General features: G+C 48.3%; 1 protein-coding gene and 1 non-coding gene across 11 annotated transcripts in view; both read left to right on the forward strand.

Moving 5' to 3' along the window:
* Nucleotides 1-12,178, forward strand: part of PRRC2B (proline rich coiled-coil 2B) — a 94,247-nt gene extending 82,069 nt beyond the window's left edge. For 5 of the 10 annotated variants that reach the window (XM_060200421.1, XM_060200424.1, XM_060200426.1 and 2 more), the window contains 6 exons: nucleotides 330-457; nucleotides 949-1,189; nucleotides 3,097-3,276; nucleotides 4,434-4,525; nucleotides 6,817-6,898; nucleotides 8,117-10,813. In XM_060200421.1, the coding sequence (XP_060056404.1) occupies nucleotides 330-457; nucleotides 949-1,189; nucleotides 3,097-3,276; nucleotides 4,434-4,525; nucleotides 6,817-6,898; nucleotides 8,117-8,248 (855 nt within the window). In that variant the 3' untranslated portion in view covers nucleotides 8,249-10,813. The other 5 variants (XM_060200423.1, XM_060200425.1, XM_060200429.1 and 2 more) reach the window with 4 other exon arrangements.
* LOC132541096 (small nucleolar RNA SNORD62) lies at nucleotides 1,596-1,681 on the forward strand. Its single transcript, XR_009552273.1, has one exon. It is a non-coding gene; the product is annotated as a small nucleolar RNA SNORD62 (small nucleolar RNA).
* Nucleotides 12,179-13,985: the final 1,807 nt, after the last annotated feature.

Below are 13,985 nucleotides of genomic sequence, written 5' to 3' on the forward strand. Positions count from 1 at the left end.
ATTTCTCTCTCTGTCTTATACAACAATAACGACATCAGTAATAACTACAACAATAAAATAACAAGGGCAACAAAAGGGAATAAATAAACATTTAAAAAAAAAGAAGAAGAAGAAGAAGCATGGTTAGGACTCATTCTTGGCTGCTCCTCAGAGTCCTCTGTAGCAACGTACAGTGGTTTAGGGTTCCTATCAATTATTTGCTTTTTCCTAAGAGCAGGGGACACATTGGAAGGATATACTTGGATTTGCATTTGGGGCAGTGTTCTGGCTGCCAGGGGGAGAGTCATATTGGAGGGTGCTGCATTGATCTACTCTGCTCCTACCTGCAGGCTGCCGCTGCCCAGCAGATCCCCATCTCCTTGCACACATCTCTGCAGGCTCAAGCCCAGCTTGGACTGAGGGGTGGGCTTCCTGCTTCCCAGTCTCAAGAGATCTTCAGCTCCTTACAGCCCTTCAGGTGAGATGCAAAGACTCAGGGAGTGAACAGCTCTCAACCAGAGGCATAGACCATCATGGCCTATGTAGGGACTGGTTTCCTTTGTTCTATTCCTATTTTAGGGCTTTGGGGGCAATCTGGTATCTGGGGGTGATGACGACTATTTCACTTCATTATTGGTTGTTAGAAAGGCTAGGGCGGACCTTGTCTTCCCCTCCCCCTCAGTCGCCTTTGACCTGCTCTTCCAGTATGTCTGATGCTCTCTGCTTTGGAAAGTACATAGATTTTGCTGGACCTTGTGCAGCCTGGATGTATCATGAGTTCCAGCAGCAATATTACCCTCTAGAAACTTAATGTTAATGAAGATTCTCAAGCCAAACTGCTGACTTTCTGAGTGAAAACCTGGGAGTGGGGGCCAGCAGTCAGAACAAGCTTTCCAGGAGATTCTGAAGCCTGCTCACTAGTGTGTGGGATCCACTCTGTACTCCTGATCTGGTTATCTGATTTTGCAGGTCTCAGGTGTACATGCACCCCAGCCTGTCACCACCCAGCACCATGATCCTCTCTGGAGGCACAGCCTTGAAGCCTCCATACTCGGCATTCCCAGGCATGCAGCCTTTGGAGATGGTAAAGCCCCAGTCTGGCTCACCATACCAGCCCATGAGCGGAAACCAAGCCCTGGTCTATGAGGGTCAGCTCAGCCAAGCTGCTGGTCTGAGTGCCTCCCAGATGTTGGACTCTCAGCTGCCACAGGTCAGGAATGCCTCAGTAACCTAAGACACTAGGTTGGGTGGTGTCTCTCTGTTTTTCCATGATTCTGAATCTCAGTTTCAAGGACCTATCCAGCATTTTCACCTAATCTGTACAAACATCAAGTCTAAAATACATCTTCCCTGTTCCCTGCAGATATCTAGTCCACACCATCCTCAGTCTCCCCCTTTGATGTTACAACAGGTCCTGTCAACTCTTCCTCTAAAGAGCCTTCAGTATCCTGCGATCTCTTTCTCCCACCACCTTCCTTCAGGAGCTTTCACCCTGCTGCAGTTCCTGGACCACTGATCCCACACAGCAGCCAGCCGTTCCCCACATTGCCCTATCTCTCCTCGCGTCCTGTATGGGTCCAGGAGGATGGGGTTCTTGAGGCTCAGGCTGCCACACATCTCAGTGATGGAATTCCAATAGATCCTTCTGACTCTCCACTGTGGACTCAATAGCAGGGATATGAAGAGGAAGGTGACTGAGAGATGTAAAGTGGTCCATATCCTACTTTTTAGGGCCAGGGTTATTGCTGGGGCCCAGTGCCCACACGCTTCTACCACTCCTGGCAGGATCGTGCGCCACCCGCACATTTGATAAGAGGGACCTGTGGTAGTACTTCTTTCCTGCAGGATAGGACAGGAGGCTTGGTAACTTGCGTTCTGTAAAGCACAGAACTACTTGGCCCCTCATCTCCTGCCTTTCACCCACCTTGGTTATTTAGATCTTGCAGTGAACCCCTTTTTTCTGTCATGTGGTCCAGGAATCCTAAGTCCTAGAACCCCACCCTACCCTAATTCATTCACCTCTGGAAGTGAAACAGACTTTGTATTTATCCTGATTCCATAGAGTGCATTTCCTGGTCACCTGTTGTCTGTTTTGATTGACGTTTCATCAGAATCGTTCCTGACCCTCCTATATCCTTCTCTCACCTATGTATGTAAACAGGGATTCATTGTCCATACTCTGCACTCTAAGCACTCTTTTGTTTGTCCAATGTATTGCTGCACTGTCACCACTATTCCTGGTGCTTCCTGGACACACCATATGTTCTGTGACCCTTTGCTGAAGGAGAAAAAGCCATATTCAGACAGGAGCATTCTCAGGGTGGCTGCTTCACGGCGTGACTCACTGTCTTCCTGTTAGTCCTGTCATTGTTTCTCCCCCACTTGCTCGGGTCCTGCCATCATACTTTTGCCTTCCCATCAAGAGTCTAGTCCAGGGGGTCGGGCGGTGGCGCAGTGGGTTAAGCGCATGTGGCGCAGAGCGCAAGGACCAGCGTGAGGATCCCGGTTCCAGCCCCCGGCTCCCCACCTGCAGGGGAGTCACTTCACAGGCGGTGAAGCAGGTCTGCAGGTGTCTATCTTTCTCTCCCCCTCCTCTCTCCATTTCTCTCTGTCCTATCCAACAACAAACAACATCAATAATGGTAATAATAATAACCACAACAAGGCTACAACAAAAAGGGGGGAAAATGGCTTCCAGGAGCGGTGGATTCATGGTGTAGGCACCGAGCCCAGCAATAACCCTGGAGGAGGAAAAAAAAAAAAAAAGAGTAGCCCAGGGTAACTTCAGCTGTGCAGTAATTCATAATCAGGATCTTTCCTGCCTAGTACCAGGTTCACTCTCCTCCTTTTTTATTTATTTATTTATTTATTAATGAGAAACATAGGAGAAGAGAAAGAGCCAGGCATCACTCTGGTACATGTGCTGCCAGGGATTGAACTCAGGACCTCATGCTTGAGAGTTCGATGCTTTATCCATTGCGCCACCTCCCAGACCACACATCTCCTTCCTTTTAAACAAGAATCTGAATCATGCTATGTGGTGATTCTCAGGTGCATTGTTAATAATGGTTGGTAGTTCTCAATATCCATTCCTCCCCCTGACCATCACTTGTCCAGCAGCTGACAATGCCGCTGCCCGGCTCCCAGTTGCCTCTGCCTCGGTATGGCTCTGGACAGCAGCCCCTGATTCTGCCACAGTCCATTCAGTTGCCGCAGGGACAAAGCCTCTCTGTCGGGGCACCTCGAAGAATCCTTCCACCTGGGTCCCAGCCTTCAGTCCTCAACACCAGCAGAGAGGTAAGGAGGACTCCACCCTGTAGGGATCCTGGGAGGGGTCGTTGGTCGTTGATACATCAGGCCATGGCTAGTTGAGAAACCCTACTACATGGCAGAAAATGCCAGAGGCCTGGAGTGTAAGCCCTACTCCCAGAGAGGTATTCCTCTTGGAATTCCATTGTGACAATTTCTTGGTTCACATATAAGGGACTGTGAGCATGAGAGGGCTAGTGCAGATCTACCAGACAGAAAGGAAGATGCATATGCTTGATCATAGTGGTCATAGTCCTGAGTTCCTTTCAGTTTCAGTTCTCAGGTGCTTACACTGGATGCATGAAGTCCAAGGAGCTAGTTTTATTAGTATTTTTTTTTTATTGGATAGAGACAGCCAAAAATTGAGAAGGTAGGAAGTGATAGGGAGAGAGACACCTACAATACTGCCTGACCACTAGCAAAGCTTTCCCACTATAGGTGGAGGGGGGTGGGGTGTCGAACCCTGGTCCTTACATATTACAGCATGTGCACTCAACCAGGTGCACCAACAGAGCTACTAGTTTTTTCACCAGTTTCAACATCTGCTATGATAACCTCTAGCAGAAAGGGGTGTGTTCATAGCACAGCCAGTCACTGCAGCGGTGCAGCCAGTTCTCTTGACCCCTTTTGGAAAGAGCAGTACTCTGGGGGCTGGGCAGTAGCGCACCGGGCTAAGCACACATAGTGCGAAGTACAAAGACCCATGCAGGTAACCCAGTTTGAACCCCCCAGATGCAGGGGGGGGTCGCTTGTCAAGCAGGTCTGCAGGTGTCTGTCTTTCTCCCTCTCTGTCTTCCCCATTCTCTCTCAATTTCATTCTGTCCTATCCAACAAAAGCAGTAGCAGCAACAATAGAAAAAGTGGCTGCCAGGAGCAGTGGATTCATAGTGCAGGTACCAAGCCCACAGTGATAACCCTGGAGGCAAAAAAGAAAGGAAGAAAGAAGAAGAAAGAGCTACACTCCACAGGGTGGTTCCTACTTGGTTCTCTGAGCTAGATTGGCAGCGGGGGAGGGAGTGCAGAGTCCATAAAAGATAACTGTCTGTTGGAACAGTTATGGCTCTCATCTACTCTTCTTTGTGTGGTTCTGTGAGGGCCAGGCTGTGCAGAGTCTTCTAGTAACACCTTACTTGTGGTTTCCTTAGTCCTCTCAGATGGAAATGAAGGGCTTCCACTTTGCCGACAGTAAACAGAATGTTCCTTCTGGAGGTTCCGTGCCATCACCACAGACCTACAGGTGAGAAGGCACCCTGGGAGTGAATGCTTTGTAGCTAACTGCTCACTGCAGATAGGATCCTGTGGTTCCACCTTAGATCCACATGTCCCTAATTCAGTGCTTGGATTCACACGTCTTAGTTATTAAATCATGGCAAAATTAGGAACTGGGAGAATTGTTTTTATTTTTTAGTTATCATAGTAACATGCATTGGATTCAGAGTTTGTTTTTTGTTTTGTTTTGTTTTTGTTTTTTATCAGAGCACTGATCAGCTCTGACTTATGGTGGTGCTTTGTATAACCATTATGCTATCTCCCCCCCCACCCCAGACATCTTTTTGAAAGATAAGGAACAGGACTGACCATAACTACTCAACTACTCACCAGGTCTTTGAAAGGTTTTACTGAAACAGGGGAGATAACACAATGGTTATATAAAAGATTTTTCATGCCTGAGTCTCCCAAAGTCACATGTTCAATCCCCTGTACCACCATAAGCCAGAACTCAGAGCTGAGCAGTGCTCTGGTTTAAAAAAAAAAAAAAATTGGGGGGGGGGGTAGGGGTAGATAACATAATGGTTATGCAAAGAGACTCTTAATGCCTGAGGCTCCAAAGTCCCAGGTTCAATTCCCTGCACCACCATAAACCAGAGCTGAACAGTGCTTTGGTATTTAAAAAAAAAAAAGTAAATAAATAATTAACAAATAAATAGAAGATTTTACTGGCCAAGAAGGCACATGCCTGGAAGGGGGGAATTTCATTTGCCTGCTGAGTTTCCTCTGACCTTCCTAAACTTGTGACTGCTGGGCTCAAATACCTTCTGGCTTCCACTATATGTGTCTTTGCCTCCCATAACTGTTCCCAGTCCTCTCAGCTGTGCTTGGAGATATTTTTGTATGAGGTGCCTTATTGGATTACATCCTTTTAAATACCACAGCAGTTCTGATTCTGGCCATGTTTTCCCCCTGAGGAAGAGCATGCCCAGAGCTGGTACAGCAACTCTTAATACTGTGGGAGATATCTGAAGTCCTTCCTGCTTACAATGAGTAAAACAGTTCTTGGGCCCTGCAAGGGTACAGTGTGATTACTGAGACCTTGTACTCTGACCACAGGCACAAGTCACCTGGCTGACACAAGGGACACTTACAAGCCAGATTCCCCTGTCAGCCTTTCTTGCTGAAAAAATGGTCTGTGCCCCATTGCTCTCAAATGTCAAGATTGAGCCCATCATCAAGTCATTTCATACTTCTAGCTGCATTTCCAGAGAATTTTCCCCATTTTGTGAGCATAATTTCCCATTCTTACTCTTACATTTGTTTGTCAGTTTGTTTTGGTTTCTAGCTGTGTATTTCACATAGGCCAAAACAGGACAAGTGTGAGGGGAGAAAATACATAGACAACAGCATAAAACAATGAGTATAATCTGGGGGAAAGAAGGAATCTTTCAGTATGTACAGATGCTGTTCCCTGCTGCCACAGAGCAACATCTGGGCTACAAAACCTTTCTTTGGCAATGCACCCAGAAAACAGACACATAAGAGTAACCTGCATATACCCAGTGGGGGGAGGATAGCATCTTTATCCTTTGGACAATATTTAGAAAATATAGGGGGAGAGAGAGAAAATATATGTCATGACTTTTCTGACAACCTAATAGCCATCTTTTTGTTGTTGGTGGTGTTTTAGTAAGGGTGAGAAAATTGGTGTCCTTCTGTAAGCAGTGTTTTTGTTCTCCATTCAGATGCCTGAGGCATGCTGTATGAGCACCCACACTTGGGCATCTTGGGCTCCGGCCTCCACATAGGCTCAAAGCAGCCTTGTGCCATACATAGCATTAGTCAGACTGTCTGACCGTAGAATCTCTTGCTCCTGCATAGCACCTAGTAACACTCCTTGCTAGTTGTCTAATCACTGAAACATATCTAGAAAGATGTTAGACATTTTTATCCCCTTTGGCATCTTTGTCTATGTCCTCTCACTTCCAGAGTAAAAACTAGAAAGATATTTGACATAATCTTTACATGAGGCCTTTTTTGTCTGCTTATCATGTTACGTTGGTACAGACCACTGGCCGAGAGAAATAGTGTCCGTTTCTCCATGCTTCAGTAGCAGTCCAGTGGAGACAGTCAGTGTCTCCCATAGCAGGGGCCTTTGCTTCTGCTCCCCCCAGGGGGGGGTCCCCAGGAAATTACATCAGTGGTGCCAGTTCCAACCATAACAAATGCCCAGGCTTTTGTGGGCCAGGCTGGACTTCAGCTCCATTCCTGTGGTGAAGTGCGTATGTTCTCACCCCCTGCCTTTGGTTTTTTCAGGCCTAGCTCTGCTAGCCCCAGTGGGAAGCCCTCTGGATCAGCAGTTAACATGGGCTCTGTGCAGGGACACTACGTTCAACAGGTAGAAGATGGCTTTTAGCCCCTCCAGCCCTGGACGCTTAGGCCGGTCTCCAAGCGCCAAAAGAGAAGGGACTCTTCCCCCTCCCCCTTGAGTGTTCCTCTCATAAGACGGGACACATCCTAGCATTCAGAGCATGGCTCGGAGCTGGACAACCTGAGTCCCCCTGGCAGATACTTTTCTCCTCTTGATGGGCAACTGGATCCTTCCTTGTCTTGCAGAGAAGGGAGGATGCGGGTCCTCCTTGGAGGTGACGCCAGAAGGTGGACAGTTCCCATAGTGATTTGGGCTGAAAAGGCGCTGGGACTTGGTTAGGTGTGCCGGTCACTCTAGAAGCCGGGGCTGTCTGTGTACGTGTGTGTGTGTGTGTGTGTGTGTGTGTGTGTGTGTGTGTGTGTGTGTGTGTGTGTACGTGTGTGTGTGTGTGTACATGAGTGTGTGCGCTCTAGTAAGGTGCTGTGTCTCGTCCTTGTCTTGTTGGGTGGGGCTGCATATGGAATGATGTTTTCCCATTTATAACAAAAAGAGCTTCTCAGTGTCTTTGTTTTCAGCCACTGTTCTCTTCACTTTTCTCAAGGGACTCCAGAGCAGACATGTTAGGTGTGGGATTTGGGAAAACAGCATTCTTGGCTATAAGGGATGGGGGGTGATTGCTCACTTCACTCCTCCTCTGGTTCCCCAGAGAGTTGCTCCTTGAATTGCTCGTACAGAAGAGCAGGGTCATGACTGGCCACTCTGACACATGGGACTCTTGGCTGGGAATCTCAAGCTTACTTTATGGTATGTGGGGAAAAGTCTTCACAAAGCGGGAGTCAAGGAGGTTCAGAGATCTGGGAGAAGCCTGTCTGCCTAGAGGTCTCCTCAGGGGACCGTCAGGAGTTGTCTGAGGATACCTGCCTGTGGGGCCTGGGATGCATTGATTTGAAAAGGTTCCTCCAGAAGAACCTGGCTGTGCCTCGCCTGTGGAGGCCATCAGGCATGACAGACGCTTCCTGAGTACCCGGCATCTCCCTGCCTCTCCCAGTCACTGCAGTCAGCGCCTGTGGGGAGGGACAGCTGTCCACACCACTGTCCTGCGCCCCCAAGTCTAATCCTTTGGCCAATGGTGGATGACTTAGGGTAGCTCTTTGTGACTCAGGAGAAGGAAGTAGGTGGTAGAAACCATCCTGCTGATGTTTCTGCTAAGGATAACTTTCTTTGCCTTCATTCTTCTGTCCAAAGGCAAAACGAGTGGATGAAAAACCCAGCCTGGGAGCCGTGAAATTGCAGGAGAGCCCCTCAGCCACCTCTCAGATGAAGCGAACTGGAGCGATCAAGCCACGGGCTGTGAAAGTGGAAGAGAGCAAGGCCTGAAGGTGCTCGGCCATGTGAGGACAGTACCTCTGAGACAACCGGATGCTCGGGAATCTCATTCGATTCAACACTTGACCATCTGGCCCTGACTGAGTGATCTCCCTTCTCTTTCCCACTCCTCAAAGTCCATTGTCCTGCCAGCTTGCCCCCATGGAAACATGGCCTTGACCTGCTTGCTTAAATATGAAACAAAAGAAAAAGCAAACGACTCCATCCCCATCTCTTTGCCACCGTGACTGTGGCATGACTCGAGCCTTTGTGCAGTGAGCTCATCTCCCTGTGCCCCACCCTGCCGACATAGCCTGGGGCACTCTCAGCAGGGCTCCCAGTATGCCCTCCTCCCCAGCCCCTGGCACAGTGAGTCGGCACCAGGGGTATTTTGGTTTGAGGCTTTTTGTTTTAAAAAGCAGCTAGGGATTTTACAAAGGAGAAGGGAGAAGAAAGCAAAGCCTAGCCTACATCTGTATAGCTGAACTTTTGTACGTTCTTCTCTCCTGTAGCCTCTCCTCTGGCAGTGACCCCTCTCTGCGTCACTAATAACTTAAGAGATGACTCTTAAGAATGCACCCCCCCCCCACCCTTGCCCTCTCTCAGTTGGTGAACCTTCAAGATAGCTTGCAAAGAGAAGTGGTGGTTGTTTTGATGCCTCTCAAGAATGGCTCCCATGTGAAGCTGTGAGCTTTGGGCTCTGTGCTGAGAGCAGAGGTAGATGGTACCTCAGATGGGTTCTATTCCCTGGCCCCCGAGAGACTTAGACACACAGTGGAGGTGATGTTTTTAGAATAGGGACCACACAAAAATTGTCCTGACCTCTTTTAATGACCCTGGATCTGTTGTCCCCACCCTGTCCGTCCGTCTCCCCTCCCCTCCCCCCCCAAAATCATGGAGTCACTGGTGTTTGCCATTGTGACCTCAACACCACAATGAGTCGACACCTCCCAGGCCCCAAGTAGTGTCCCTGCTTCTGGGGTTCTCCCCTGAGGGTTGCTGTTCTCACACGTCCTCCCCTCAAAACTTTCCATGACATGCCCCTTTTCCTCAAACCTTCCCCACCAACTCTCATGCAGCTCATTACTAGAAACCATATCATCTCCCCTGTATGGTGGCATGAGTGCAGGACAGCTGTGTGGTCTTGTAGCAGAGATGAACAGTCTGTGAGACACTGGGGAACTTCCTTTTTCTCCTCCTTCTTTTTGATCCCAGCAACAGTCCCAGGTAGTTGGGGGACTTGTGCTGGGTTTTCACCTCACTATTCTCTCTTGACAGGAGTAGGGCAGGGCAAGTCTACAGAGCTGCCTCCAGCAGAATATCTGTGTGAGCCATTTCATACTGGGGTTTTGTTTCCGTCCTCTTTCCCTCCCTCGCTTCCACAAGATACAGAAGAAAATCATCCCGGGTTCTGTCATTCCAGTGAAAGGGGAGGGAAATTTCCAGTTTTGCACATACTCAGTAGAGTAGCCAGATAGCTATTTAAAATAGTTGTTCCCATCCACTATATGGTGATGGTGATGTTGATGGGGGGTGTTTAGAGAGCACCTCACTCAGGATGAGCATATGTGGATGGGATCATTGTCACTGCAGCTGTGTGACAGGCACTTGGACTATGGTTCTAAAGCTTTGTGTCTGGTATAAACATGGGGGAAACACTGCTTAGGAGCTGCTGAAGTCAGTCCCTCTCATTGCCCCTTACTGCTTTAGGAAGTGGAGATAAGGCCCAAGTCTCCTGGAGAGGGAGACCTTTTCTTGAAAGATGCTTTAACGCTTAATTTATGGCTTTCAGTACTGCCCTTGCTTCTACTCTCAGACCTTTTCACCAGCTTGTCTGCTTTTTCCTTCATCCCCTGAATCACCGTTCTTAGTTCCTTCTGGGAGGGCTGCCTAGCTGACAGAGTGCTCATGCTTGCCTGCTCTTCCTCCTTTTCCCTGCTGTCCCTGGGAGCTCCCACTCTGGCCCGGATGACCCCATAGGGAGCCACACTTGTTCACTTCTGCTTCTGCTGTCAGCATCACAGCCAGACCCACCTCATTCCTGTGCTCACTCTTTGTCAAGAGGAAAAACGATTTCAGATACAACACAACAGTCCTGGATGCTGTTACAAACTCAAGATGTACCTTCAGGTGAACCCGCCATCAAAGGGACAGTACTTTCTGTTTGAGGAAGAAACACACACATACATACACACACACACACACACACACACACACACACACACACCACCCCACGTATTCTCCAGCCCTTTTCTCCACCCTGTATCCCCCCTCCAATAAAAACAGAAGACACTAGAATTTATTTATATGTATTGATGTTGTAGGTCTAGGTTTAAAAAAAGGTAAATGTTTCACTGCTCTATTTATATATAATGTCTGAATTACTCTGTGCAGAAAAGGCCAGGAAATTGCATGTGAAGTTAAGTGCATTCACCACCGCTGTGTGCCCAACTGCAGTCTCTTTCCCGCTAAGATACAGATTTTCAATTGGAATTTGAGGCAGAGGGTTGACCTCAAGCCTGCCCAATACCCCAGCCTTTTCCTTGGTCTGATTAAATACAGATTTTAGTGCAGAGATGTTTCAAGGTGCAATATATCTTTCTTTCTTGTGGTTTTAGAGCCAAACTCAAGGTAATAGGGACGGACTTAGAATATTATTTTGGATTCAAATCTCCATCCTCAGAACAAATCCCTGCAGAAGCTTCTACCAAGATGCCATGGGGCCTGTGGGGCTTTTGGGGGTGGGGGAGGTAAAGACCACTTACTTTGCTGTTTCTGAAATTGGAAGTGATGGTCAGAGCCCCTCATTGCCTTTGCCTGCCAAAACTGCCCTCCCATCTGATGCTAGCAACTTTGTGCTGGTTGTTCATGGTGTCTGTTAGTCTTAGTTCCTCAGTGGAGCGAGAGTCCGGGTGAGATGTACTCAAGGTGTCCACCCACTAAAAACTGCATTTGGTCTGGTATTTACTCTACTGTTATTCTCCACCTGTGCCCCACCCCTTTTTTTTTTTTAAATCCATACTATTTTCTCAAACCTGAAGCTCATATACTTTTGGCTGTAGGTCCCTTAAGGAGGAACACAAAGGATGGTTTTCTTACACATTCATTAAAATAGCCTGGTGCAAGTTCCGAAGTCATGTTGTCGCAGGCATTTCTAGAGATAACTGGGGTATCTTATTCAATATTGGCATTGGTTCTCTTTAGCTAAGCCTTAACCTTTCTGTCTGTCGGATCTGCCATTTGGACGGTTAATGATAAGGCTTGTGGCTGAGACTCAGAGCCAAGGAGACCACCAGTGGGCATACATGTGTACAGCTGCATTAAAAAACTGGCCCACTGGGGCCCTTTGTAGCTAACTGGCAAACCCTCTCTCCACTGTTTGGTTCCCTTCAGCCACGTTGCTGCATGTTGCCTCTCAAATTGGTATTTGTCCCCTTTCACGTCTCACAGAGCCAGCCTGGGTTATCAGGTCTGTTGGACATGGCCTTCAATATCCTGGGACACTAGGATCTTTCTGCTTTGTCTCCTGTGATGAATGGAAAACAAAGACTTCCAGACAACCAGCTATTCTTTTTTGAACAGGTGAAATGAACCTAAGACAAAGCTTTTCCAGGACAAGTTGGGGACAGACACTGTCAATCCAGCTCTGCTCTCCACTGGGACACCAGCACATATTTGGATAGTGCTCCTCTGGCACTTCAGCCCTGCTGCTCACCATTTCAGGAGGTGAGGTGGCCTTCAGAGAAGTGGCGGCATCTCCAGGACCCTGTCTTCAGTATGGAAATCTCAAGGCTCTGTGTGGATGACTTTTCTTCATCATTGTTGAAGGGGATACCATATTCTGAGCTTTGACCTCATGCCTTGCATAGTAAAGAGTTTGGGGGGGGGTGTTTTTGAGAGGATTGTGTTTTGTTTTTGTTTGCCTTTGTTTTTATTTTGGCCTTTCCTCTTTGTCTTTTCATGTAGACCAGATATTTGAAAGGGCAGACGATGGCTAAAGGTGTAAAGTGCAACTCGTTTCTACATGATTTGGGGGAAACTTAAAATTGGATGGGAAGTGGAATCCTGGATTCACCTGGCCAGTGGCACCCTCACCCTTGCCCTTTCCCTCTGGTTCAGTACCTATTGTTTCTCCTTTCAAATATGTGATTGTACTAGCTCTTTCCGTATGAAAGAATTCTCCTTATTTAAATAAAAGAAAAAAAGCTGAAAATGCTTTCTCAGACTTTGTGTCCCTCTGTCATTTGACTTGAGAGGCTTCAAGATGAAAGTTTTGTTTCATAGACTTTCTGAGAAGGCTAGAAATAACTTAGCTGAAAGGTTTTAAGAAAATACTGGGAGCTGGGCGGTGGCACAAAGACCAGCATAAGGATCCCAGCTTGAGCCCCTGGCTGCCCAACTGCAGGGGGGTCACTTCACAGGCAGTGAAGCAGGTCTGCGGGTGTCTTTCTCTCTGTCTTGCCCATCTCTCTCGATTTCTCTGTCCTACCCAACAACAACGACAGCAATAACAAAAATAATAACGGTGATAACAAGGGGAAAAAATTTAAAAATACTGGGGAGAAGGAACTGGAACCTCTGGTTAAGGAACATCTTCAAAATGCATTGACATTAGCAAATGCCCCACAGCCCCCAAGAATGGGGGGGGGGGCGGGACACCTGTGTGCCTTCTCCACCTCCCTCCATTTCCCAGAAAAAAAGCATCTGATTTGACATGGTCTGTACCCCTTTTTTCAGGGAATTGCTGCACTATGGAGTAGAACAGAAGCTAGGCATGGGGCCGTGATAGGAGAAGACACATTAGAATTGGATTAAGGCAATCGCTCTATTCTGCCATCTAGCTTGTGACATTGGGGAGACTATTTCCTTAACTGAACTTTAGGCGACATATGAATCTAAGAAAAGTTATCCCCATGTAAGTTTTAACACTTTCCAGAAGGGAACGCTGCTTGCGGATTCCTAAGCACTAGTGACTAAGGAAAACGGGCCTGGCCGTGGGTGTCTCAGCTCTGGAGATTGCACCCCTTGCCTGAACCCAGTGTGCCTGGCTCACAGCTTCAGAGAATCCTGGTTTGAAGTAAAGGAGGTTCTGCATGAAGCCGCTGCTTGAGGGAAAGTTGACCAAAAGCTCACTGCAGACCAGATCCTGACCACTGGCAGGGTGAGTCCAGCTCTCCTCGCTTTCTACCACCTTGGGTAGATAAATGGCTAAGACAAATAACCACTGCGTATTTTTTAATGCTGGGTTGGTCATCAAGTGTCGATTCAAATCCTTGTAAGCAGTGAAGAACTACAGAATTGCATTTACTGAGATGAGGATTCTGTCTACAGGCAGACTTCGGGGTTTTTGTTTTTGTTTTCGGGTCCTCGCCAGTCCAACGAGGACAACAGGAAATGTCCCACCTTACTCAGGACGGGGAAGCGGCGACCCCTCTGAGATGGCCGCGAGGTCTCGCTGGTACTAGCTGCTATTTTGAAAGGGTGCGCTTCCAGCGGGCTGGGACTCTGGACTAACGGGGCCAATCAGCGGACTAGAGAGCCGCCCTGCGTCAGACCTACTCGGCACGCACGCGCGATCTGTAGTCGACCTGTACTCGAAGGCGCGGCGAATCGAGTGCCGAGCACTCACCCGCGACTAGACATCCCCCCCGCCAACGGCCGACGCACCCCTACCCCGGCGGCTCCAGGCCGTGACTGGGCGCGGGCCGCGGCTCTGCAGAGACTCCAAGAGACGCCGGGGACGTTGCGG

The sequence above is a fragment of the Erinaceus europaeus genome, chromosome 10 (genome assembly GCF_950295315.1).
Source record: "Erinaceus europaeus chromosome 10, mEriEur2.1, whole genome shotgun sequence".
Classification (NCBI taxonomy): domain Eukaryota; kingdom Metazoa; phylum Chordata; class Mammalia; order Eulipotyphla; family Erinaceidae; genus Erinaceus; species Erinaceus europaeus.